Source organism: Gasterosteus aculeatus, chromosome 7, assembly GCF_964276395.1.
Source record: "Gasterosteus aculeatus chromosome 7, fGasAcu3.hap1.1, whole genome shotgun sequence".
NCBI lineage: Eukaryota > Metazoa > Chordata > Actinopteri > Perciformes > Gasterosteidae > Gasterosteus > Gasterosteus aculeatus.
Window position 1 is genome coordinate 2,361,436 of NC_135694.1, and position 23,196 is coordinate 2,384,631.

The 23,196-nt window shown below is 51.6% G+C and overlaps 1 protein-coding gene across 16 annotated transcripts in view; it reads right to left on the reverse strand.

Annotated features, from left to right (window-relative positions):
• The window catches only part of dysf (dysferlin, limb girdle muscular dystrophy 2B (autosomal recessive)), a 38,814-nt gene extending 16,134 nt beyond the window's left edge, over positions 1-22,680 (reverse strand). For 2 of the 16 annotated variants that reach the window (XM_078105388.1, XM_078105397.1), the window contains exons 1-43: positions 19,841-20,101; positions 19,657-19,763; positions 17,056-17,111; positions 16,823-16,914; positions 16,088-16,193; positions 15,286-15,412; positions 14,926-15,182; positions 14,502-14,630; positions 14,349-14,411; positions 14,224-14,274; positions 14,020-14,050; positions 13,833-13,948; positions 13,234-13,360; positions 13,058-13,161; positions 12,897-12,965; positions 12,751-12,794; positions 12,489-12,571; positions 11,907-11,939; positions 11,583-11,698; positions 11,341-11,454; positions 11,066-11,243; positions 10,856-10,980; positions 10,663-10,769; positions 10,355-10,550; positions 10,068-10,214; positions 9,834-9,965; positions 9,541-9,707; positions 9,262-9,376; positions 9,069-9,174; positions 8,770-8,912; positions 8,462-8,635; positions 7,912-7,996; positions 7,757-7,834; positions 6,042-6,223; positions 5,812-5,952; positions 5,668-5,697; positions 5,535-5,570; positions 5,231-5,272; positions 5,043-5,144; positions 3,797-3,958; positions 2,217-2,403; positions 2,025-2,098; positions 344-403 (exon numbers count right to left, since the gene is read on the reverse strand). In XM_078105388.1, coding sequence (XP_077961514.1) covers positions 344-403; positions 2,025-2,098; positions 2,217-2,403; positions 3,797-3,958; positions 5,043-5,144; positions 5,231-5,272; positions 5,535-5,570; positions 5,668-5,697; positions 5,812-5,952; positions 6,042-6,223; positions 7,757-7,834; positions 7,912-7,996; positions 8,462-8,635; positions 8,770-8,912; positions 9,069-9,174; positions 9,262-9,376; positions 9,541-9,707; positions 9,834-9,965; positions 10,068-10,214; positions 10,355-10,550; positions 10,663-10,769; positions 10,856-10,980; positions 11,066-11,243; positions 11,341-11,454; positions 11,583-11,698; positions 11,907-11,939; positions 12,489-12,571; positions 12,751-12,794; positions 12,897-12,965; positions 13,058-13,161; positions 13,234-13,360; positions 13,833-13,948; positions 14,020-14,050; positions 14,224-14,274; positions 14,349-14,411; positions 14,502-14,630; positions 14,926-15,182; positions 15,286-15,412; positions 16,088-16,193; positions 16,823-16,914; positions 17,056-17,111; positions 19,657-19,729 — 4,560 coding nt within the window. In that variant the 5' untranslated portion in view covers positions 19,730-19,763; positions 19,841-20,101. Of the gene's footprint in view, positions 1-343; positions 404-2,024; positions 2,099-2,216; positions 2,404-3,796; positions 3,959-5,042; positions 5,145-5,230; positions 5,273-5,534; positions 5,571-5,667; positions 5,698-5,811; positions 5,953-6,041; positions 6,224-7,756; positions 7,835-7,911; positions 7,997-8,461; positions 8,636-8,769; positions 8,913-9,068; positions 9,175-9,261; positions 9,377-9,540; positions 9,708-9,833; positions 9,966-10,067; positions 10,215-10,354; positions 10,551-10,662; positions 10,770-10,855; positions 10,981-11,065; positions 11,244-11,340; positions 11,455-11,582; positions 11,699-11,906; positions 11,940-12,488; positions 12,572-12,750; positions 12,795-12,896; positions 12,966-13,057; positions 13,162-13,233; positions 13,361-13,832; positions 13,949-14,019; positions 14,051-14,223; positions 14,275-14,348; positions 14,412-14,501; positions 14,631-14,925; positions 15,183-15,285; positions 15,413-16,087; positions 16,194-16,822; positions 16,915-17,055; positions 17,112-19,656; positions 20,102-22,354 lie in introns of those variants that run through there. The other 14 variants (XM_078105386.1, XM_078105385.1, XM_078105391.1 and 11 more) reach the window with 11 other exon arrangements.
• Between the last annotated feature and the right edge of the window lie 516 nt (positions 22,681-23,196).

Here is a 23,196-nt window from a genome sequence, read left to right on the forward strand (position 1 = left end):
GGACTGACCCTTTAAAAACGCTAAAGGCCGCTGCGCTGTGAGGTCAGATGGAGTCTGGAGCTTTAAATATATTTGATCCGCTGTGGGAAATTATAACTTATAAAACCCTCATTTAAAACAATCCAATAAATGGATCAACATTAAGGTCTCAAAGTTTGAAACCTGCTGTTTCGTCTTTGTCTTCCAGACGACGGCCATTCGTTTTAAGGCTCAAGATTGATGTTTCCAATGTGGACGGGTTTATATACGAGTATTAACCTTTTTCAGCATTTGAAGGAAGAGATGGAGGCAGAGAGACGTTTCAACATGAACCAATGAAATGAGTTAAAGGTTTGTTACCTACATGAAGGCTGGAACAAGAGGCGGAAAGGTTAATGATAGCGGAGCCGGATCCATCCGCCAGCTACAAAACACACACACACACACTTTCAGGTTAGCTGCTGAGGTTAGCCACATTATTAGCATCAAATGTCAGGGTTACGCACTGAATAGACAAGCATTAAACTCGCCGTCAGTAGTTAAGAATCACGGCGTTTTTTGGGGGGAGAAAGGAGGCGCAGTGGTGGACAACGTGCGGGACAACCCTCCCCCCCCTCTCTCCCCCGCCTCCCCTCGTACTACTTTCAGTGACGGCAACAACAACGACATTAAAACCTTCTGGTGTTTTTATGTTGTTGTTTTTAAAAGGACTTTGGGGGGGGCGGGGGGGGGGGGGGGGGCGCCGTGGGTTTGATGCATTCTTCAGCTCCGTTCAGTCCTGTTGGTACAAACGTGATTGCACAAGGACGCATGCACTGTGTGTGTGTGTGTGTGTGTGTGTGTGTGTTGTTCTCCCCTGTCAACAAAGCCTCACTCAGTCCGCCAAACCAATGGGATCAAATTATATTGTCTCTTGATTCTATACCATCTTCTATTGTGTGTGTGTGTGTGTGTGTGTGTGTGTGTGTGTGTGTGTGTGTGTGTGTGTGTGTGTGTGTGTGTGCGCGTTGTCAGGCAATGAGGTTGTTATTTCGTGGATTTATGGACTTTTTCAGAAATAAATCGTTTTCGCGTTCGAACGGTGAATGAGAAGCTACAGCTGTCGGCCGGCTAACTTAGCTTAGCACGAGGACAACAACCACGGGGAGACGGGGACCAACGTTTCCGTCTCTACCTAGTGTCCGCCGACACTCTGACAGCAAGACGTCAAACGGCGCGGCAGCTTTAGCCCCGCCCCCTCTGGAAGCGTTTGCCGTGGAATTAAACATTTTGTAACCTTTGACCTCGCAGAGTGAGCGAAGTTAGCCGGCGAGTTTTCACACCGAAGCGAGCGTAGGTGAAAAAACAGGTTTCGGTCCGTGGGTCGGAAGACGTGCATACGTGTGCGTGTGAAATGCGAGCGGCGATTAGGTCGATTTGAAAATAGTTTCCACGTTCCTCCACTGCAGGACAGAAAGAGAGAAAGCGGGGGAGTCGGGGGGGGAGAAAGCGGGGGAGTCGGGGGGGGAGAAAGCGGGGGAGTCGGGGGGGAGAAAGCGGGGGAGTCTGGGGGGAGAAAGCGGGGGAGTCGGGGGGGAGAAACCGAAACGTCTTGAACTTGGGAGGACAGAGACGGGGGGGTGGGGAACGGAGAGGGAATGTTAATGGTTGGTGACGGGCGCGGGTCTCGCGGTCACCGCGGTAACCACCGACCACAGAGGCGGTTGCCACGGCGTCATGTCAGAAGATGTTTATTTATGCTGCTGGTACCGCTCAGCACACGCGCACGCCAAACTAAAAAACGGCCTTCCACACCCGGCGCATTAATAGAACGTCCCTCACGCGGCCTCAGCTCTCCTCTCGACAAACCAACGCGCCTTGTTCCTTCCCGCATCTAACGGGTCGGCCCGTTCAATAGGCGTGATACCTGCGATGAGCATCGATCGCTTATCGATCGGCGGGAGGCGGGATTGGTGTTTTCTTGGGACAAACTCTTTCTCGACCATGACCATCGCGCCGCAGTTCGCAACTCAAACTGTTGCAACGCGTCCGGAACGGGGCTTCACCTGGTCGGGAACGAGCGGCTCCTCGTCGTCGATGTCGATGAAAACCTCCCCGCCGACTGACTGGGGCGTCTCACCTGCACACACACACACACACACACACACACACACACACACACACACACACACAGCAGAAACGTCGTCAGCATCCATCGCCCTCCCTGCCAGACACGACGGCATCCGTCCCGTTCTTACGTCTCCACTGCTGCTCCTCCTCCTCCTCCTCCTCCTGCCCCCCCTGCTCCGCCCCCCCCGGGGTGCACCGGTACTCCTCCAGCGAGCGGATGGTGCACTGGCCGACCACGGGCTTCCTGCCGAACTGGCGGTTGTCGATGACCCTGATGACGATGGGCGGCATGTAGAGCTCCTCGCGGGGAAGCCTCTGCCGAGCGAACACAACATGGGGAACAGAAAGAGGAGTAAAAAGGAGCCTCGCTTCACCCTCGTTGGTTACGCCGCCTGCCGCGCCCGATGCCGATTGGCTGTCTGAAGTTGATTGCTCAGGCCTTGGCGCCCGCCTCAGCGGGCGGTTAGACACTTCAAAGAGCTGCATTTAAGGAAACTATGCACGTGACATGTTCCTATGCCCCCACCGACAGCCAAGAACACTCACGCTCAACCAGAGCCCTTAATGTTGTTAGCATTTGAGGGGAAAGCGCGTTGGTGTGTTTCCAGCGCGGCGGCGCTCCTGCGGTGGTCAACGCGGGAGCGCCTGTTAGCGTCAGAAGGTGCCGAGCCAAAGCGAGGAGTGTGTCTTTGAGGGGAAAGTATGTGAATATTTCCACGCTGCGATAATAAAACACAGAGGTGATCGGCCTTCAGACCTGGACGTCGCTAACGGCGAAGCCTCCGAGGCCGCGGCGGCGCCGGGGAAAAAAAAAACACCAGCGCAGTGTTTCCATAAATCGGTTTAACGCGACGTAAGAGACGTTTAGTTTAAGAAGTGTTATTTATAAAGCCAGTAGAACGTATGGAAACCTTAAACCTTAAAGTCACGTGGAGAATATGAAATATTGTACTTTTTATTCCACTACATCAGTCGGATGGAAGTACGAGAGAAACTAAATGCTTTCTTAATGAAAGACTGGTGTAAAGTACTGGTTCCTGACTGGTTTTGGGGATTGTTGGCTTGTAAACCGCTAACATGGTTTCATTTACTCCCACATTGAGGGGATGGAATGTTAATATCGAGCTTGTAAATGTGGTATTTAGGAACAAAAAGTTTGAATCAGAGGCGGTGATTTATCAGAGATGGTGAGGAACTGGAATTGAGACTCTGGGAGACATTTCAGTCCCGTTGTTTACTTCCTCTTAACAATGCAGGAAACAAACGCTTTCACGCCGCGACGCCGTCTGAGTCAGCGTCGACCAGCTCGTTGCCCCCCCCCCCACCCCGAGGGGGCGACCACACCTCCAGCCTTCCGGGGGCCACTTTGACTGGCGCCTTTAACGGCGGCTTCCTGCGCTTTCGGTGTAGTAAGAGCGGCGGAGCCAAACTGTTCCTCGTGAGTCACTCGGCTTTCGGGGAGGACTGAGCAGCGCCGGTCCCTCTGTGACGGGAAAAAAAACGACGAAAGCTCCTACGTGCGACTACATCGACACTCAGAACCACCGCTTTCTCAGAGGACTCCATTATCGTGGCCCCACTGATGAAGATCAATGACGCCAAAAAAACCACATCGCTGCAGAGCTCTCATTAGCCCTCTGAGCAGCACTGATTGCATCTGCGTGTGTGTGCGCGTGTGTGTGTGTGTGTGCGTGCGGCGCGCTCTCACCACATCAAGGACGAGCGTGTTGACGTCAAAGTTGGGCTTCTTCTTCATGCTGCGGATGACGCAGCTCTGGACCGTGACGCCGCCGCACTCCACCTGCAGGCTCGGCGAGGCCACGCTGGCCAGCTGGAAGCTCTTCAGGTTGCGGACGCCCCACGCCAAGATCTGATGACCACGGCGCGAAATGATAATGATCACACTGTCCAGCACATTGTCCAACACACTGTCCAGCACACTGTCCAACACTGTCCGGCAAATTGTCCAACACTGTCCAACACACTGTCCAGCACATTGTCCAACACACTGTCCAGCACATTGTCCAGCACATTGTCCAACACACTGTCCAACACACTGTCCAACACACTGTCCAGCACATTGTCCAGAACATTGTCCAACACACTGTCCAACACATTGTCCAGCACATTGTCCAGCACATTGTCCAACACACTGTCCAACACATTGTCCAGCACACTGTCCAACACATTGTCCAGCACATTGTCCAGCACACTGTCCAACACTGTCCGGCACATTGTCCAACACACTGTCCAACACACTGTCCAACACACTGTCCAGCACATTGTCCAGAACATTGTCCAACACACTGTCCAACACATTGTCCAGCACATTGTCCAGCACATTGTCCAACACACTGTCCAACACATTGTCCAGCACACTGTCCAACACATTGTCCAGCACATTGTCCAACACACTGTCCAACACACTGTCCAGCACATTGTCCAGCACATTGTCCAACACACTGTCCAACACATTGTCCAGCACACTGTCCAGCACATTGTCCAGCACATTGTCCAGCACACCGTCCAGCACACTGTCCAACACATTTGGATCTGATGGTAAATTGTCTGAATTATACCTTAATCCATGAATTAGTAATGATGAGGTCATTCTTTAAGCAGCAATGTAAAATATTCCCTGGAACCAGATTTAGTGAATAGATTTGACCATAAAGTGTATTTATTTTGTGTCAAGGTCAACATGAACTTCTTCATGGAAGTGAGACGTTCACGTTGACATTTTCTGACAGAACCACGCTAGCTTTCCCCTCCGCTTCAAGTCGTTATGCTAAGCTAAGCTAAGCGCCTTCCCAAAAGGTTGCACTGCGTCTTTAACGCGCTTCTCTGGACTTTTTGGATCACGTGTGTCGATGGTCGGTTCTCTGTTCTTATGACTCCTCCACAAAAGGAGCAAACACAAGCCCAATTATCCCACGAGCGAAGCCCACCGATACCTCGATGGCGGTTCTCTGCAGCACAGGTTTGATTCCCTGAGGGACCACGAAGACGTTCGGTTCCCTCTGGGGGGGCGGGGGGGGGAGGTCCGACTCCTCCGGCTGCCGACAGGGACGAAATGTGTGAGAGGCCGGCCGCTCGCTATCAGCGTTAAGATGCACCCGAGAGGAAATGTGTGTTGTTGTACCCATTGCTGCAGGCTTTCAGAGAGGAACCCTGGAAACATCAGCTGAGGAGGCCCGTTGGAAAAGACAGGTGAGAAGAAGTAAAAGAGAATTTGTAGACATTAAATCGCCAGACTGCACATATTAACACTCAACACCGACATGCAGGCCATTTAATGCTTCTTAACAAGGGTTGACATTCCTCAAATTCCGGGTTGGTTTTCCGCCCTTTTGCATGAAAACTTCAAAGCCAAAGTTCACCCTCTTCACTCTCATCTAAATGTTCCCATTAGTGTGTCTTTAAATGCAGCGTTTGTGCGGTTTTACCTCGTCCAGAACGTGGCTGGAGGTCAGGAAGTCTCCCTGCGGGCAGAAAACTGGTTACGTCCTAAAAGGAAGACAGATACCTCCAAGGCGAAGGTGGAGAGGGAACTAGCTGGAGAGGAAGTGGAGGACGTACCTCCTGACCTGGAATATGATGAACCGCCGGCTGGAGACACAGAAGGGAATTCTTATAATGAAGCGCGTTTGAAGTCGCTGACTTAACGTCGCGCATCTCGTCTAAAACCGTGTGCGTTCGCAGAGTTCGGGTTGTTCACCGGACCTTTTCTCTGCGTATCAGCTGGAAGGCGGCCAGCAGCTCGCCGGCGCTCCTGTCCTGTCTGCGGATGGGGAACCAGGCCAGCTGGGGCGAGGAGGTCGGGGAGGGCCGGCACACACAGCGGCCCATGAACTCATCCGCCCCCTGCTCATTGAAAACACACACACACATATATATACACACACATACGCACGTACAGCCTGTACACGGAGACCCTCCGAACCGACGCTCACGTATGTGTCCTGGTCGTACAGCTCCACCACCACGTTGGGCGGAGCCGCCATCGTGGCCTCCAGGTCGCCGAAGATCTCCACCTCGTAGAAGATGAGCGTCTGGTCCCACGTGGGGTTCAAGGTGTTGCGCACCGTCACCGTTTTCTGGGACTGGTGGAGGAAGGACACGATGGCGTAGGGGTCTGGGGAGAAGAGGCCGAGGGTCCTCATAAGAACGCTGGTACAAACTTAGAAGTGTGTGTGTGTGTGTGTGTGTATGTGTGTGTGTGTCCTACACACAGTGACATCAGCAGCTTGGGAATGCCGACCTCGAGACGGAGGTTTGGGAGCACTGCTCGGAGATGTTTGTTATTCCAGGTCACAACCACTTTCTTACATGCTAACACACACACACACACACAATGTGGACGGACACACGCTTAAAGTCCACACACACAAGTACAGTCAGGCGCACACACACACACACACACACACACACACACACACACAGTGGTTTGTTATTTCAGGCCAACTAAAGAGTCTCCATGGAGCCGTTAGCGATAGAGTAAACAGAAGCTAAGTTGCATTTTCCCACCAGCTCTCAATTAACCTTGGAAGTGACATACACAGACACACACAGACACACACCACCCATGGTGACCCATTCAATTACCGTCCATTCCCAACAGCCCATTAGCTCACGTAAACAGAAAATAGCAGCAGCCCGGGGGGGTTTGTGGAAGTCCGTGTGTCCGTGTGCGACTCCAACAGAGTCATAAAATCAAAGACAGTAGCGGGGACAGACAGTAATGGACTCGCTGATTTAAAACGGGAAAATAAAGATGTCGCTGAACTTTGACCTGTTGTTTTATTACCCTCCTTTTGAACGCACAAAGAGAGACGCACAGACACAAAGGAAAGACAGACACAGAGAGAGAGAGAGCTCCTCTCTAATCACGGCCGCCATGTAGCAGCAGATTAACACACAACTGAAGCCCATCCATCAACTCTACCCATCCGTTACACCGAGTGTGTGTGTGTGTGTGTGTGTGTGCGTCTAACCCTCTGTGGCCCACCTTATCCATCACCCATCCACTCTCTCGCCCTCTGTCTATTCATCTGTCTGTTTTTCAAAGCCTCATCTGTGTTTTTACATCTGAGTCTGCGGTTTCTGATTAACACACACAGACACACACAGACACACACAGACACACACAGAGAGACGCCGTAGTTTCCATGACCTTCTTCAGATAATACCTTCACTGTCCTCTCTTTCTCTCCGTCACTGCTTTTCAGGGATACTGTGCAGCTACACCAACCTCCATTCATGATCTGACCTTTGCTAAAGAAATAAAGTTTTTGGGGATTTGCCCCAAACAATGATTGTTAACCTCTCTCTCTCTCTCTCTCTCTCTCTCTCAAAAGAACACCCCTTAAAACTGAAGCTAAACGCAACCAGCCACAGAGAGTCTGATGTTACCTGTTAGTTTTGCCCCTAGTTGACTCTAAATGATCTTTAGACGCGACGCCGGCCTCCTGTCGGCTTTCAGGTTGCTGTGGAAACCTCGTTAACGTTCGCTTATTGAAGTGTGAAGACGTGGAACTTTTGTTGGGACACGAGGGCCGGGTTTCTTTCGTTTTATTTCTCGTCTCACTTTGGTTCGATTCGGCGGCGCTGACGTTTTCGTGCACAAACCGCAAACCGATAAGGGGACGACGGACCGCGGGCACGATACCTGAGAAGCTGTCTTTGTCCATGGCCAGCAGGTCTCTGGCTTGGTACAGGTAGCAGCGCAGGTGGTAGCGGGTCCCGCCTAAACACACCCGCACACTTAATGACACAATAAAAGACAGAAAGAGCAGCCGGGCGAGTAGGTAAGTTCCGCCTTACAGTCAAAGAAACAGGAAATGGTCGGCCTGTTGACTCCGAACGTGGTCGTGACGGACTTGTCTTCGTTCCTGTCCTCTATGGTGCTCTGGGGGAGGAGGAGGAGGAAGATGGGGGATCACATTCAGAACGAAGGAAGAAGATGGATGCTGAAAGTATTGGTACAGATTTTGATGAAACGTGACGCGGCCTTCAAAATAAAAGACCACCTACGAGTGTGAACTGTTTATCCGGGGGAAGTTCTATCATAGTTTGGGCCCCTCGGCTCCAACTCATTTTAAAAGGTCAAATACAATATTTCAGACAGAATAAAGGGTGCTTTCCACTTTGGGGCGGCGGCCTGCGTTCGTCTCTTTCCTGTTTCATCATCACTCTGAGTCAAACCGGAGCCAATGGTCTCCTGGAACGCTTCCTGAAGGGCAAGACCGCTCTGAGGTGTGAGGAGAGCTCGGGCGTCTAGACAAGGCGGCTGCAAAAGCTGCCAGAGGCGGCCGGAGGTTTGCAGGCTGCCTGCGACCTCAATGCCCGTCCCTTCGGGGGATGAACGTCTCACCAGAGAACACTCCAGGGCAAAGATGGCGGCCGGCCCCGTCTTCTCCAGCGGCTCCATGCGGTACCTCCACCTGCGCCTCCTGAAGCTGTCCGTCTTCCTCGGCTTCAGGTGGAACCTCCAGCCGAACAGCGAGGCGTACTCCCAGCCCTCCTTCTCCGCCTCGTCCGGACGCTGCTGTGAACAGACACACACACACACAATAACCACCCTGAACACACATTTGTTCCACAAGAGCACCATCTAGTGGATGGAGGAGGAAACTACAACATTAAGATGAATGGCTGCGAGGTAAGGTCTTTTCTGGCTACCTTTCTGAGAGCCTCCATCTTCTGCTGGTCCCGCCGTCTCATTCGTATCCACCTGCGTCTCCGGTTTGTGTGGTACATCTTTTCTGCCGGCACCCAGGACTTGGGCCGGCGGTCCGGAGGGATGGGGATGCCGTACTCCCAGCCTGCAGGAGAAGCATCAGACAGTGATAGAAAAGATAAAAGGAATAGATTTTAAAAAAGTACAAACGTGTCAAGTATAAAAGATTTGCTCGCAAAGAAACACACTGCTTTTGTGCGTGCGTGTGTGTGTGTGTGTGTGTGTGTGTGTGTGAGAGCACCTTGATCATCCACGGCCCTGTTGAGATCTTCGCTCCACTCCACCTCCTCCCAAACCCATCCAGGAGGACACTCCACCTCGTCCTTTGGCACCGCCTTCTCCCCATTCTGAGTCAAACGCACACATTTGTTAGATGAACAGCAATGAGTCAAATCACACACACACACACACACTCAGTGGGAAAACACACGTACCACGTCCGTGTACCCCTCCGGCATGCCGATCCACTGCCCGCCCGGCAACCTCATCTGGTTTTCAAACACTTCCTCGGTGAAGGTCATGTGACCGGCGTCCACGTCATACAGCAGCCTGAGGGTTTGTCATCACAGATGTTCATGCGCTGATACAGCGGTTTTCGGGCAATGAATATACGGATTTTTTCATATGCATAAATGCAGAATTTTGAGTTTTAGTTGCACCCCAAAAAAACACCCCACTGCCATATGAACACGTAGACGAAAACCTCCTCTTACGTCTTCTCGGGGCTGATGTACCAGTCGCCGGTCCAGGTCCAGCCCGGAGAGGGTTTGAAGCTCTCTTTGGGCAGCTTGACCCGTCCGGTGAGGTCGCTGAACTTCGGGTAGGTCAGACCCGTCGTTCCCCAGCTGCCCACCAGGGCGAGTCGGGTCTGGTTCTCGTACTGCAGAGAGAGAAACTTCCCCGTCAAGCCCTCTTTCTCCTTGGATTCAAGCAGCAGGTTCTCACCCGCTAACACGAATCCGTTAATCCCAGGTAACCATGACGACAGCAGCAGCGTGCGTCTCACCGTCTCGGCGAAGACCGACAGCTTCCCCTCGGCGTATTGGTTGAAGTGTTTGACGTCGGCGGCCAGGCCGAACCAGACTTTGACCCTCAGCTGACCCGGGAGTTTGGCCTCTCCGCCGCTGCTCTGTGGGTTCTGCACGACGCGCACAGCCGGTCAGCAAGACGGAGTGTGTGCGTCTGTGTGTGCGTCTGTGTGTGGGTCTGTGCGTGTGTGTGTGTGTGTGTGTGTGTACACCTTGAGGAAGACGGTCTGCAGCTGTCCGCAGTGTTTCCCACAGTGCTGCTGGGAGAAGATGACGGTGTGCGCCGGGATGCGGTAGTACGCCACCCGCCGGTCGCCCTGCAGCATCCAGATCACGATGTCCGGGAGGCTGTTCTGAGGCTGGGCGAGAGACACCGAGAGCGCACAGGGGAACAGAGAGAGAGAGAGAGCATTCGCTCCCTTATATTCTGTCCAAATGGGTTAATTATTATTTCAACCGTCACTAGGAAAACCCGATTGGAACAGCGGGGCCGGCTCACCTCCTCGGCGATGGTCCTCAGCCGGCCGGCCCAGTCCTCGGCCTGCTCCAGCACCGTGGACAGCTCGGTGGCGTCCCCGTACTTCAGGGCCTGCGCCGCCGCCACGATCTGCTGCAGGTGGAGGGAGCGGACGTGCCTCAGCGAGCGGTCCAGGGAGGTCGCACACTGCCACTGGTCGATGGAGGGCAGCTCTTCGCTGGAGGGGGCGAGAGGGGCGAGAGGGGCGAGGCAGAAAGCCTGAATCAATCGGCTTGACGAGAGGAACGAAAAAGGGGTCTCCGCCAACATCGCCGTCACACGGCGATTACCTGCAGTCCGAGATGACCTGATCCAACAGCTCCACCACTCGGAGCTCCACCTCCTCCAGCTCGCCCCCCGCCTTCACCTCCAGCTGCACCCGCTGCAGGTGGGCCTCCTGAACACACACACGCATGCATGCATGGTAGACCCTCTGCATCCCCCCCCCCCGCGCACACGTCGCATGTTAAGCACAGCCCTCACCAGCCTCTCTATGATCGCCAGCAGCATGTTGAGGGCCTCGATCCTCGGCCGGATGTCCTCCCACTCTGAAGACAGAACCACCACCGGTTTAACGTTCCCCCAGGGGAGGTAGTAGTAGTGGCAGCCTGGAGAACACACACACACAAGGATGACACAGCTGGACGTGAAGATAGATCCGAGGCGCCGCATGCGACCTGACCTTCAACCTACCGTCGAACACGGCCCTGCTGAACTGGGTGGTGGAGGCCAGAGGCAGGCAGGTGTAGTCGAACTTGTTGCCGTAGTTGCCGACGCTGACCTCAAACTGGACGGCGTCGTCGACGTCCTGGAGGTGCGTGGCCGAATAAAACGCCACGAAGAGGGAGAACTTCCGCTTCCTGAGGAACTTCTGTCGGATCGGACGGAGGGACAAAGGTCGGAGGTTCGGACGGTGCGTTTTTTCTTTTGCGTCGTACCGGCGACGTTCAACCTTCCGGCCCTCTCACCTCCACCACCAGCAGGTCGTCCGACGGGATGTCTTCGGTTTTCTGCTCGGGCTTGTCCGTCAGTTTGGTCGTCAGCTCCAGCAGGACCCGCCCTCGGTACGCGACGCCCTCGCCCTGACCACACGGAGAGAGACCCTTCGATACAGCGACATGCAAACGGACCGCCGCCGCCAACGTTTTCTCATTCGGACTGTCGAGGCAGACGGTCGGACTCAACGAGGGGGAAATGAAAGCGTGGTTACTTTTCCGAGGTTGAGCGCCTCGTGGGGGTCGTTGAAGGCGGTGAACTCTCGGGCGCTGCCGTACAGGTTCACGAAACACGGGCCGAACGTCGGCAGGAAACCCAGGCTGTCGTCAACTGCGGCGAAAAACGACAACGGATCGTCACCAAAAAGGAAAGCGGCGCGCGGCGAAAAACTCAGAAAACTGATGAAACGAATGAAATGGATCGAGGGGATTTCATCTGAGGCAAAAGGTGAGAATGAAGCGGCGTCGGGGTTGATCGGGAAACGGAGATTGGAAAACAAAATGGCAAACGGCGGCGTAGAAAGGATGGCTGGACGTACTGCCGGAGTGGACGGTCCGTGGAGTCAGGGCGTCTGAATGCGTGGAGAGGAAGCGTGGTTCAGAGTCACAGACGGATGTTCAGAGTCAGACCGGAAAAAGGAAAACGGACGCCAACCCAAGGAAAAGCACTCGAGCACAACGCGAGAAAAAAAAGCCCTTAAAGCAAATGACCGGTCTGCCACTCGCATCCTCCATCATCAAGCCCATGCATCCTGTCACCCGCCGTGAGTGAAGCTCGTGCGTGTCCGTGCGACAACTCTGATCACACGCGTCTGGAGAAACACAAGGCGGTGAAATAAAGGCGGAGCGGGACGGACGATGCGGCCTGAGTGACTGAAGCGTCGTGCTCGCTGAAGTTGAAGCGGTGCCTCATGCGGGAGGGGTATCGGAGTCACTTCAGTTACACGTGAAGCGTAAACATGCGTTCGATTCAAGGCCGATCCAAGCAAACTAAAACTGAACCACAATCCAGACTAAACCGGTTAGTTCTCTGGTGGTTAGACCTGGTCAGGAAGAGGAACCAGTGGACCATAGCAGCACAAAGAGTGTCCCGATTACTTCCCGTCCAAACCCACTCTTACCATCTATCTCCCCACCGGGGGCGGAGATCTTGGACATACAGAGGTGGGTGGTGCCGATGACGTCATTGTGACTCGCTCTGTCCCTGAAATGAGAAAGTCAGAAGGCAAAAGCTCTGAAACCTCCTTTTTTTTGGGGGCCAAATGGTGAGATTGATTAAGATGTCAAACTCTGACAGAGATTTTGTGGGGGGGGGGGGCGCTGGATTACATTAAAACAGAACGTAAAATAATAAATATAGCTTAGATGTGTGCCAGCATTCACCAGTCCAGGATCCGGATCCTCATCTTCTCACACATGGAGGGAAACTAGTAGCGGTAAAAGAAGCCATATAAGGTAGAACCATGAAGACTTTCATCTCTGCAGCACAATAAAGTCGTAGGATAATGTTCTTCTCTCGGTGGTCTCACCCTAATCGGCATGGCCAGGCTCTGGTTCCACTGCGGGTTGGCGTTCTTCTCCATGGTCTTAGTGCGGTCCTGCACGAGACATACGACACATTAAACGCCACGAATTAAACGCTGCTGAATGTTGCGTTCGGGATACAGATGTCGGGCTGGAGGCGACGCACAGTTTTTCCAGCAAAGTGGATCTCCACCAGAGGATCCACCAGGTTCTTCCTGTTGCTGTCGAAGCCGAGAATCTGCCTCATGCCGTCCACGAAGGCGTCGTCCACTGCAGACAGGAGACGAGAGGGAATAGACCAAACGCACCGGAGCCGTAATCAGCGGGACACACCACACTCACTCTGTGGCAGGTCTTCGGCTCTGAAGACCCTCAGGTTGAAGGTGGCTCCCCTCAGAGACAGACCGGCCGGCCTCAGCAGGTTTCCCTCTATGTCTTCTTTGTCCTCGGCGCACGCGCGCTTATCGGCCTGGAGGAGACGCGCGGACACAAAAACACGCGACGGGTTAAAGACGGGCATTCGTTAAGACCAGGAAACTGTGTTGGGACACACAACAGAGAGAGATCTGGGGGGGGATACCCGAGTAAAACGTGGTACACTACACTACTCCATCACAGGAGCTTTCTACACCACCCCGCTTATTTTATGCTTCAAGTTCATTTGCAAAGTAATAAGATGATTTCCTCGTATAATAATCAGCAGTATGCAAAGTATCTCAAATTTCAAACGCAACTTGTACTAAACGTTAGTTAGAGAGCCTGAATTTATCATTAAAACGTCGCTTTCCTTTAATCCTTCCAACTACGGGACGGAAGAATGCTGGCGCGCGCTAGTGTTCGCTAGCGTAGCATGTTAGCATCTAGCGATAACATCCCGAGCATCTGGCCGCTAGCGGGCAGTTCTCCCGTCCCGATTCCGGCTGATTTCATGACAATCTCACCGGCGGCTCGTCTCCAGCGGCCAGGACCAGCAGGCTGACCTTCAGGTAACCTTTGACCCCGGCGGAGAGGTCGTCGGGTTCGCAGAGCAGCAGCCATTTCCTCAAGAAGCAGTGCCCTGCAGAGAGACACTGATCAATAATGTCCCGTTTTCACAGCAGCGTGGTCCATTTAAATGTGTGTACTCACTGTGCTCATTGTAGACGGTGCCCACATCCAACTGCAAATATGTGTTTATTATATTGTAAATCAATGTAATAGCAGATTAGAAGATTTCATTGCTCTGTCAATAATTTTACTTTGTGCACTTTACTTCCTACATTTAGCTCAAATACTGAGCATATCCACTTAAAAGTCACCCTTTATGTTTTTTATTTCATTTGTGCAGTTCACCTTGAATTCACCGATCACAGCGTCCGTTCTGAGTGAGCGGGAGTCACACACCTGGGGGGCAGGTACAGCGGGTTTACATTGTTCTGACAGCGACTGACAGTAAAATATCATAAGATGAAACTCACAGTGATGAAGATCGGTTCATCGAACAAGTCCGATGGGGTCTCGAAGAAGTTGAGGAAGAACGTCTGTCGAGGGGAGACGGATGTGAACCTTTATTAACGTGACACATTTCCACAGTTCTCCTCAGGAACCCGCAGGAACGTTTTTTTGTCTACCTCGTCAAAGAAGGGGTTGTTGCCCTTTCTGATGCGGGTCCTCCTGGTCTGCCCGGCCACCGTTACCTTGACAACGGGCTTGATGTTGATGCCCGGCAACTGCCGGCCCTCGATGACCCGCACCCGGACCTGCACAGGTGGACACGTGAGCCTTTAAAGTCTTTGCAGTAACTTACATTAATGCATCGTGACTGATCTAATTATGATGTTTTTTTATGAGCTCTTCCCGATCTGAACCCTTCTCAGTTTTGTGACCCTACTACAGGCAGCGCCTCGTAGTCCTTGTGTAACATCCCTGAATCACCACACGGTGGCGCTGTGAGCAAAATTTTAATACTAATACCTTTTATCTGCCACCAAAGGAAAGCAGGCAAAGAGTACTTTTATTTTGAAAAACAGCCCTGTTGGATCACGGACGCTTCACCTGCAAGTCCTGCGGCTTGTCGGCCAGCGGTTTCGGCTGACCGCTGGCGCCCCTCCTCCTCTTCCTCAGCCCGCCGTGGGTGTTGTAGGACGGCGGCGAGCGCTTCGGCGTCTGCGCCGTGGGGGACTCTCGGCCCGGGGGCCCCTGGGGCCCCACGATGACCATGGAGCGCCCGTCGTCGGCGCCCTGGTCCTCCGGCGGCTCCAGCATGATCATGCTCTCCGTGTCCTCCTCGCCCAGCGTGTCCAGAGAAATCACTGCGGAGGCCGAGACAGCGAGTCAGTCCCTGTGAGACCCCGGGGGGGGGGGGGGGGGGGGGGGGGGGGTGAACGTGGGCAGCGGGGCGAGGGGTTATATTACTGGTGACCGTGTCCATCTCCACGTTGGGGTTGTTGTTATGGGGCGGAGCCTCGTGCTGGAAGGGGGGCTGAAACACTGGAGCCGACCCCGGGGGGGGCACGTAGGAGACCTGCAGGGTCAGCGTGGCCTGGTGGAAACAACCGTGGGGGGAATCCTTGCATTAGTTGCGCACAAATCGTGCCTTTCAAGCAACTTTTGATGCTGAAATAATTGCAAACAAGACGTTACTTTTTTATTTATTTATTTTGCAAAAGAACAAATGATTGATAATGACACTCATTGGAATATCCTCCATCTGTTTTGCGTGAGACAAAAGATTTCTTTGGAATAAATTGCGCTGCAGCATTTGTGCGCTGTCCGGTGTGTTGCCCAGTTAAAGGTGTCGTCTCCTGCAGTTTCCTTTGACCGGAAAAAGCAGCTTAAGTGATAAACTGTGATGTTTCTCCGGGCTGTGTGTGTGTGTGTGTGTGTGTGCGTGTGTGTGTGTCCTGCTCACACACTTTTCTTAAAAATGTAAAATTCTAAGACAAGCTGGATAATCCCACCGCAAGAGAGAGAGATCAAATAGGACGAATAAGAGAAATATGTAGTCAGATTAAATTGGATTCAAATGAAATAAAATAGCAACAGGGGGATTATTGTTATTCTGCTCTGACTCTATTTCAAGACACAGTCGGGATTTACGATTCGCCATCGCTTCGTGATACAATGAGGCAGTAAATTAATCTGTCTGGGCATCATTTTGTGTGTGTGCGTGTGCGTGTGCGTGTGCGTGTGTGTGTGCGTGTGTGTGTGCGCTCACCCCTGTGATGTTCCTCTTGGTGTCCAGCAGGGACACGGTGAAGGTGGCGGCCAGGTTGGGAGAGTTGAGAACGTCTCTGAGACCCAGACGAGTTTCCCCCAGAAACCTGAACGCAGCGCACACACACACACTTAAAATGTCTTTAAAAGTATTACATGTAGTACAATAGAACTTTGACATGAGTAGAATGAGTCTGTTGAGGTCAGGGCTTGTGCAGAGTATTAAACGTCAGGTGGAAATGACGTATTTTAGGTGTTAGAACCTGCATTTGTTCCCTTGTCACCTAACAACTCAAATCATTTTTATCGGACTCGTTTTGTTCTTTGTGACTCAAGAACCAGCTGGTGGCAAATCTGAGAAATCCATCTTTGTAGCTACGTGTTCAACTCCAAAAGGTGAACTATGCTTTGGTGCAAGAGGTCGAGGGTTTCGAATCCTCCAAAATGCCCCGGACCGAAGCAAAGAGGTCCCGGTCCGGGCGTCCCGTGAGAAGCGGATGAATGGATCGCTGAATCAATCGGCACAACTGTCGGTGAATGGGTGGAAACACGAGTGCATAAATACTCCACCACCACAATGAGAGGATGACCTGATTCTTTCATGCCTGACCCTTCCTCCTCCCTTCCTCCTCCCCCCCTCCTCCCCCCCTCCACCCTCTGACGCGCTCGACATCTTGATAGACGCTCCCGAAATAACCACGTGGACGGGTCTGGGCCCTCTTCTGTGGGCCGGTACCTGTTCCTCCCCATCTTCTCGTGGTCTTTGACAACGCAGTGCACCTCCGCGCACGAGTCCAGCGGGATCCCCTTCAGGTCCCATTCGAAACCCTGACGGAGACACAGCAAACAAGGCCGGCCATGAAGCTCGCCCCCCCCTCTCTCTCTCTCTCACATCTCCACTCTAAGCTAGAACATCAGCACAAGAAAAGTCGGTTTCAGCCTGAAGAGCGTCTGATGAATCTGAGGTACCTCGTTCCAAACGGGGTTGGGGTTGTTCTTGATGATCTTTGTCTTTTTCTTGGACCCTGAAGGAGAAACGGGAACATCACGAGTTAGCATATGGAACAAACTCTGGGGTCCAATGTTCCTGTGACACCGACATGCGTGTGCGTGTGCGTCTTTGTGTGGCTTCCTGTAAGTTCAGAGCTCAGATTCCATGTCTGTCTGGCACTCGTTACAGGAAGTGGGACTTGAGACGGAGCGAGAGGCTGCCAGAATTCATCACCATCATCACAGGAATGTGATGGAGTTCGTTACGTGAACACGTATGTAAAAATCAGTTCAGGTCAAATTCACTTTTAGAATAAACTCGGTGTGACATATTTGGATGACCTTGATATCAGAGCGGGTTTGGGTTTGTTGTCTCTCCTCACCCTCACACCCACGGCTGTTTGCTTTCCTGTTTTCCACCACAGTGATCCTCCAACGTGAGAAACACACACACACAACAATTTACCTTTACAGTTACACAAACAAGTGCTGACGCAAATACCCACATTCAAGTACTCAAATATCTACGGAAATGATGTCATGGCAGGCATCTTCAAAAAGCCCTCAGGGGGGTCGAGAGGGTGCGTTAAATGCTTGTGTGTGTGTGTGTGTGTGTGCGTGTGTGTGTGTGTGTGTGGGGGGGGGGGGGGGGGTTATCTGAGCGAGCATCTCAGAGACAGGAAGTGGCACAGCACTGACTTCCCGGTTGGTCCAGCTTGGCACGGTTTCTGTCGTGAGCCGAGAATAGACGACACCGTGAGCTGTGAATTATGTGTGGGAAGGCTAAGTTTAGCTTTGTGTGTGTGTGTGTGAGTCTGTCGGTTGTGTGTGTGTGTTTGAGTGTGTGTGTGTCTGAGGCTGCTTCAAAAAGGGACAAATATTAACCGATTTGGTGGATTCTTCTCACTTTAGCTGAAACCCAAGAACCAAAGTCCTTCGAAGTTGCAATCTCGCTAATGTCCACCAGGGGGCGACTCCAACTGGTCCCATGGAGGTCTATGAGAAAGTGACTAGTATGATTTATTCTCAGGAGTTCATGGTCTTCTGGTAAAAGAGGGGATGCTTAAGGGCGTTTCGGGTACTTTATCTTTAATATTCTCCGGACTGCAAGTTTAATTCTCAGTATAAAAGCCGCTGTCGCCGTTGACGTGTCTTTTCGATGACATGACTCCCGTTATCGCTTATTAAACAAACGTCTAAAACCGCGGCGACTCCGCGCCGTGACGGGCAGAGGTCCAGGAAGAAGTAGCTCGGCTGCCAGTTCGCATTTCTGGTTTCAACAGAGAACAACACTTATTGTTCCGATAACAAACACGTGGCCGGACGTCCCGGACGCAGCACACAAACACACACCTTATCAGATCAAATCTCATGTTCACACGTTTCATAACCCACGCAGGCGGGAAAGATGACCTCAAACATGGAGCAGAGAAGAACGATGGTAACATCTCAGTGATGGGTGAGAACCAGACATCCCATCAGGAGGACATTTAGTGATATACAGCATATAGTTCTTATTGCAGTACTCCTCCATTCAACACAAACTTCTCTCTGTCTTTTCCTTCCTTGCTTTCTTATTATCATCCGTCATTTCTATAAATGGACGTGGTATCGAGTTTCTGGAGGGAGCAGACACTTCTTTACCCTCAGATCTTACACACAGACAACTACAAGAACAGATAACGCCTATTTATTGCAATTTAAGGACCACCTCCCCGTCACGTTTCTGCAAGTCAATGCATTTATTCGTTAGATAGATGGTCCCTTTAAACAGGCCATCGCAACGTAATATAATTAAAAACACAATGAAAAATAAATAACCTGTCTTCATGTAAACTGATGTTACTCAGGGTAACTGGGGAATAGTGACACAATTAGTTCATCTTTGCAGGTCAGAGTGAAAACCAGTTCGAGACATTTAAGGGGAGAGTTTAAGTGAAGCGTCAAATCTTTAAGGATCCAGTCTGAATGGAGCCAGAAGGACTTGTTCTCTCAGACTGGGCGGGGGGGGGCGGGGGAGGGGGGGGCACCAGGAAGCCGCGTCGGGACAAAGGCAGGAAGCGAGCAGCAGAGTTCACCTCATCAGAGACACCGAGTCGTGGGGAAAAAGTACAAACAACCGGGCGAAGGGGAAAAAAAGAGTCCAGGTAGCCGAGTCGCCTCCGCGAGCCGAACCGGGTTCTCGCTCTTCTGTCTAATTCTGCTCCCCGGGGACGGGCGGGCAAAAAGCAGCAGCGTACGAGAGGTCAAAGTTTAACGGCTTTCACAGGAAACTTAAAGCGGTTTTATCCTGCTTTGACAAAATGAAAAAAAAAAAAAAAAGAGCAGCAGTGAGTTTAAAACCATTCGGATGAAGATCGGGGGGAAACTCAGTGCTGCTAAATTTGTTTGGGTTTTGCAAATTATACCTGACCTTGTTGATCTCACCTGTGGGACGAAAGTCAACCAGGTGAACATGTGGATTTCTTTTGGACTACAGAGGTTCCGCCTGACGTCAACAGAAGGAATACAGTATCGTTTGACCGAATAACGGCGCATCAGTCGCCTGACCTCCGACCCCCCCCCCCCCGCTCCTCTTACCTCTGAACGTGACGCTGACCAGAGGGTCCGAGTGCCTCAGGTTGTTGGCCCGCTGGAGAACGCAACGCAACATGGCCGACCCCTCGGGCAGAGCCTCCTGCTCGCTTCTGATTTTACCGACAGGTGACAAGAGATCAGCAGGTGAGAGGGATGCGGTGGGGGGGGGTGGGGGGAGGTCGCTTACATGTTCCCTCCCCCTCGGCTAACGATGACGGGCCGAAACGGACCAACCGGAGGCCGGAGGGAATAGAGAAGAGCAGGTTCTGATCCGCAGCTGGGCTTCCACTGAGGGGGATACAGATATACGGATTCGCTAAAAGAATGTCGCCTCAAAAAAACATCTGTTTTTTCTCGCTAGATCTACAAAATAAAAGCCCTTTTCCCCCCCGAGGAGAGACCTCACAGAGCAGCGGCTCGTCTCTCTGTGACTCTGCGCCCGAGTGTCAGCGAGCACACGCCTCACGTCCAGAGGAAATCCCAGCGCTTCCTGTTCCTCCTTTCCTCTCTCGTCTCCTCGTTGCGTCCTTATCTTCTCCACTACGCCGGCCCTCCCTCTGTCCTCGAGCTCCCTGCAATAGGCGGTCTTGTTTTCCGATCCGGGGCGCCGAGAGCCTCCGAGAGCCTCGAAAGAGTCCCCCAGGAACGTGAGTTGTGATCACCCGCCTCGACCTGGACGTCCCGTTTCAGGGGGGTTTTCTTCAGTTGAGAATTGTTGGGATTCATCACTTTGGGTCAAGCGGACAGCCAAAGGTTTTTTTGGGGGGCCTTAAATGATTTTCCATGAAACTGAATGGTTGTAAATATTTAATCTCTCCATTTAATGTCTTTGATGATGTTAAATAATCACACAAAGTCAAAATCAGGAGCCATTGAGGAGGGGTCAACAAGGCCCCACACACACACACACACACACACACACACACAGAGGCATGAACAACAACACGAGCACGACGAGAGAGCGCCACCTGCAGGTCAATGCAGGACGCACACACACACACGCACACACACACACACTTATTGACACAGAAGTGTCTGGTAAAACCCAACCTGCAAACTGTGTGACTTTGATATTAACGTAGTAGTAGCTCATCTCACTGATGAAGAGGACGACCATCAAGTCTGCAAGATGCTAATTATACGGCCTAATTATATCTTTAAAATTACACTTAACATGCATTTCAAATAAATCCATTTAAAATGCCAGATCAATAAAAAAGGGCCGGTGTGAAGACGGCAAACTGCATCCGGGGACAGAAGAGCAACGCGCGTCTTCTGCTTTAAATGTAACGAGCTCCGCGGGAGAGAAGTGATGCAGCAGACTGATCATGACGCACACGATGCTCCAAAATACACCGGCAATATTAACGTGGTTAAAACAGAGATAAAACATGATGATGGAAAGCGGTCCATCAATTTACCAACTAGAGCAACTAATCACTTTGTGACAGAGTGATGAATAAAGCAACAGCATTCATTTTAATCATTGAAAAGTACATAAAAAGATAATAAAGAATATTATATATATATATATATATATATATATATATATATATATATATAATCAGGGCTTGACATTAACATTTTTGCTCATCAGCCACCGTGACTAGTTTCACAAAGTTGCACTCACAATTTGGTTAAACATAATCTTAGAATATTGAGTTAATTTTTATAAAGATCGACTACGTTTTGCTACAATTTGCTTGAAGAAATAGATTTACGATCCTTTCAAATGTAAACATCCAAATCAACACCACATAAAATGTATATGTACAGTCACCAAATCTTCACCTCTTCTAAGTGTGTAAATCTCCTTTTGTATGAAAACATCTGCAACCGATGAGGACAAAGACAAAGGAGCTCGTTGCATATAACTGGTGCATGAGGACGGAAACATTTAAAGCTGCTTGTCCCAACTACAGAAGAGACCTTCTCAATCTTTCACTGCCGCACGTCCCACAATCAGTGCATTGCATTATTTCCTTGGCTGTGTGTGTGTGTGTGTGTGTGTGTGTGTGTGTGTAGCACTGCAGGCACTGACCCGGTGTTACACAGGGAAACACTTGTGCGGCCAAATAGGCAAAATGTCATGAGTTCATCACACACTTAATCTCAACTGGAAAGAAAGAAAGGGAGACAAACACACAGAGACTAAAAGAACATCAGGATGCTAACGTGCTAAAATAAAGTAGCAGCGCGCTGATGTTTAACGTTTACTTTTCTCTCTCTTCTGGCAGTAAAAAGCGCCTCAGAGACCGAAGGGACCAGCGGGTCAATCGGCGAGCTGGGTCACGATCCAAACATCTAACATCTAACATCTAACATCGGGGGGGGCTCAGCCAAAGCGTCGAATGTAGTTCAGCTGTTAAAGCTGCAGATGATGTTTCAACCACCAGATCATAGCTCACGATGCCATGATTGTAAAATCAGGATGTCATGGAGTAGAAACAGAAAATGCACACATGGAACACCAGGAACCTAAAATGTACATCGCCCCCCCGGCTGCCCCGTCTTCTTCTTCTTCTTCTTTCTGCCCCGCCCTCAAACGAGACTTTCCCGTTATAACCTCAGCTGTTCCCGTTGGGTCGTCCCAGCCTCATAGGCGCATACACACTATTTGTACTTGACCTTTGTACCCCCCCCCCCCCCCCCATCTGTCCCCCTTTGTCCCCCAAATGTCCCTCTGGAGCCCCGTCCCTACCTTCATAAGTGACGCTGCAGTAGGAATCGCTGACGTCATCGTCCGGCGTCTGCAGACGCTCTGCGCACAGTATGAACACACGCAGCATGCCTCACACACACACACACACACACACACACACGCACACACACAGCAGGGCTCCGTCAAATGCTGCAGACACACACCGTGAGGTCCATTTAGGGGCGTCAGTACATCCAGAAGACGTCCTCAGAATGAGAGACACAGCAATAGACCAGAGCTGCAGCTCTCAGCTGTCTCGCTCGACCCCCTACGTTCTCCCTCTCTCTCTCTCTCCCACACACACACACACACACACACACACACACAGAAAGCATGGTGCACTGGCTGAGTCATGCACACACACACACATCACAACTGGTTTAAAGGGCCAGCAAACACAAACACACACACACACAGTGGCCTTTATCTGTCAGGTCACACATGCCTGCATACAATAAACAATCCAAACTAAAACACAAGTAGGCACACATACAGACACACACACACACACACATACAGACACACACACAGACAAAGGGTCAGAGTGTGTCGGGGGGGAATGTGCTTGTTGATGCAGATTTGTTGCAGCCGGAGTGAAGGCCGGCGTGTCACAGCGGCTTTGTGGGTCCGTTGTGTTGCGGGTTTGTTTTTGTGTGGAAGGTTTATGCGACAAACTCTTCAAAAAAAAAACTCATATCTGAAGTTTTACTACGCGAGTCACTCACAGCACAGCGAGGGGGCTTTTCGGCCTCTATTTATAGGACCACCCAGCGGACTTCAGTCATCTCGCCCTGCATATATAAGGACTGTGAGTGTGTGTGTGTGTGTGCGTGTGCATGCGC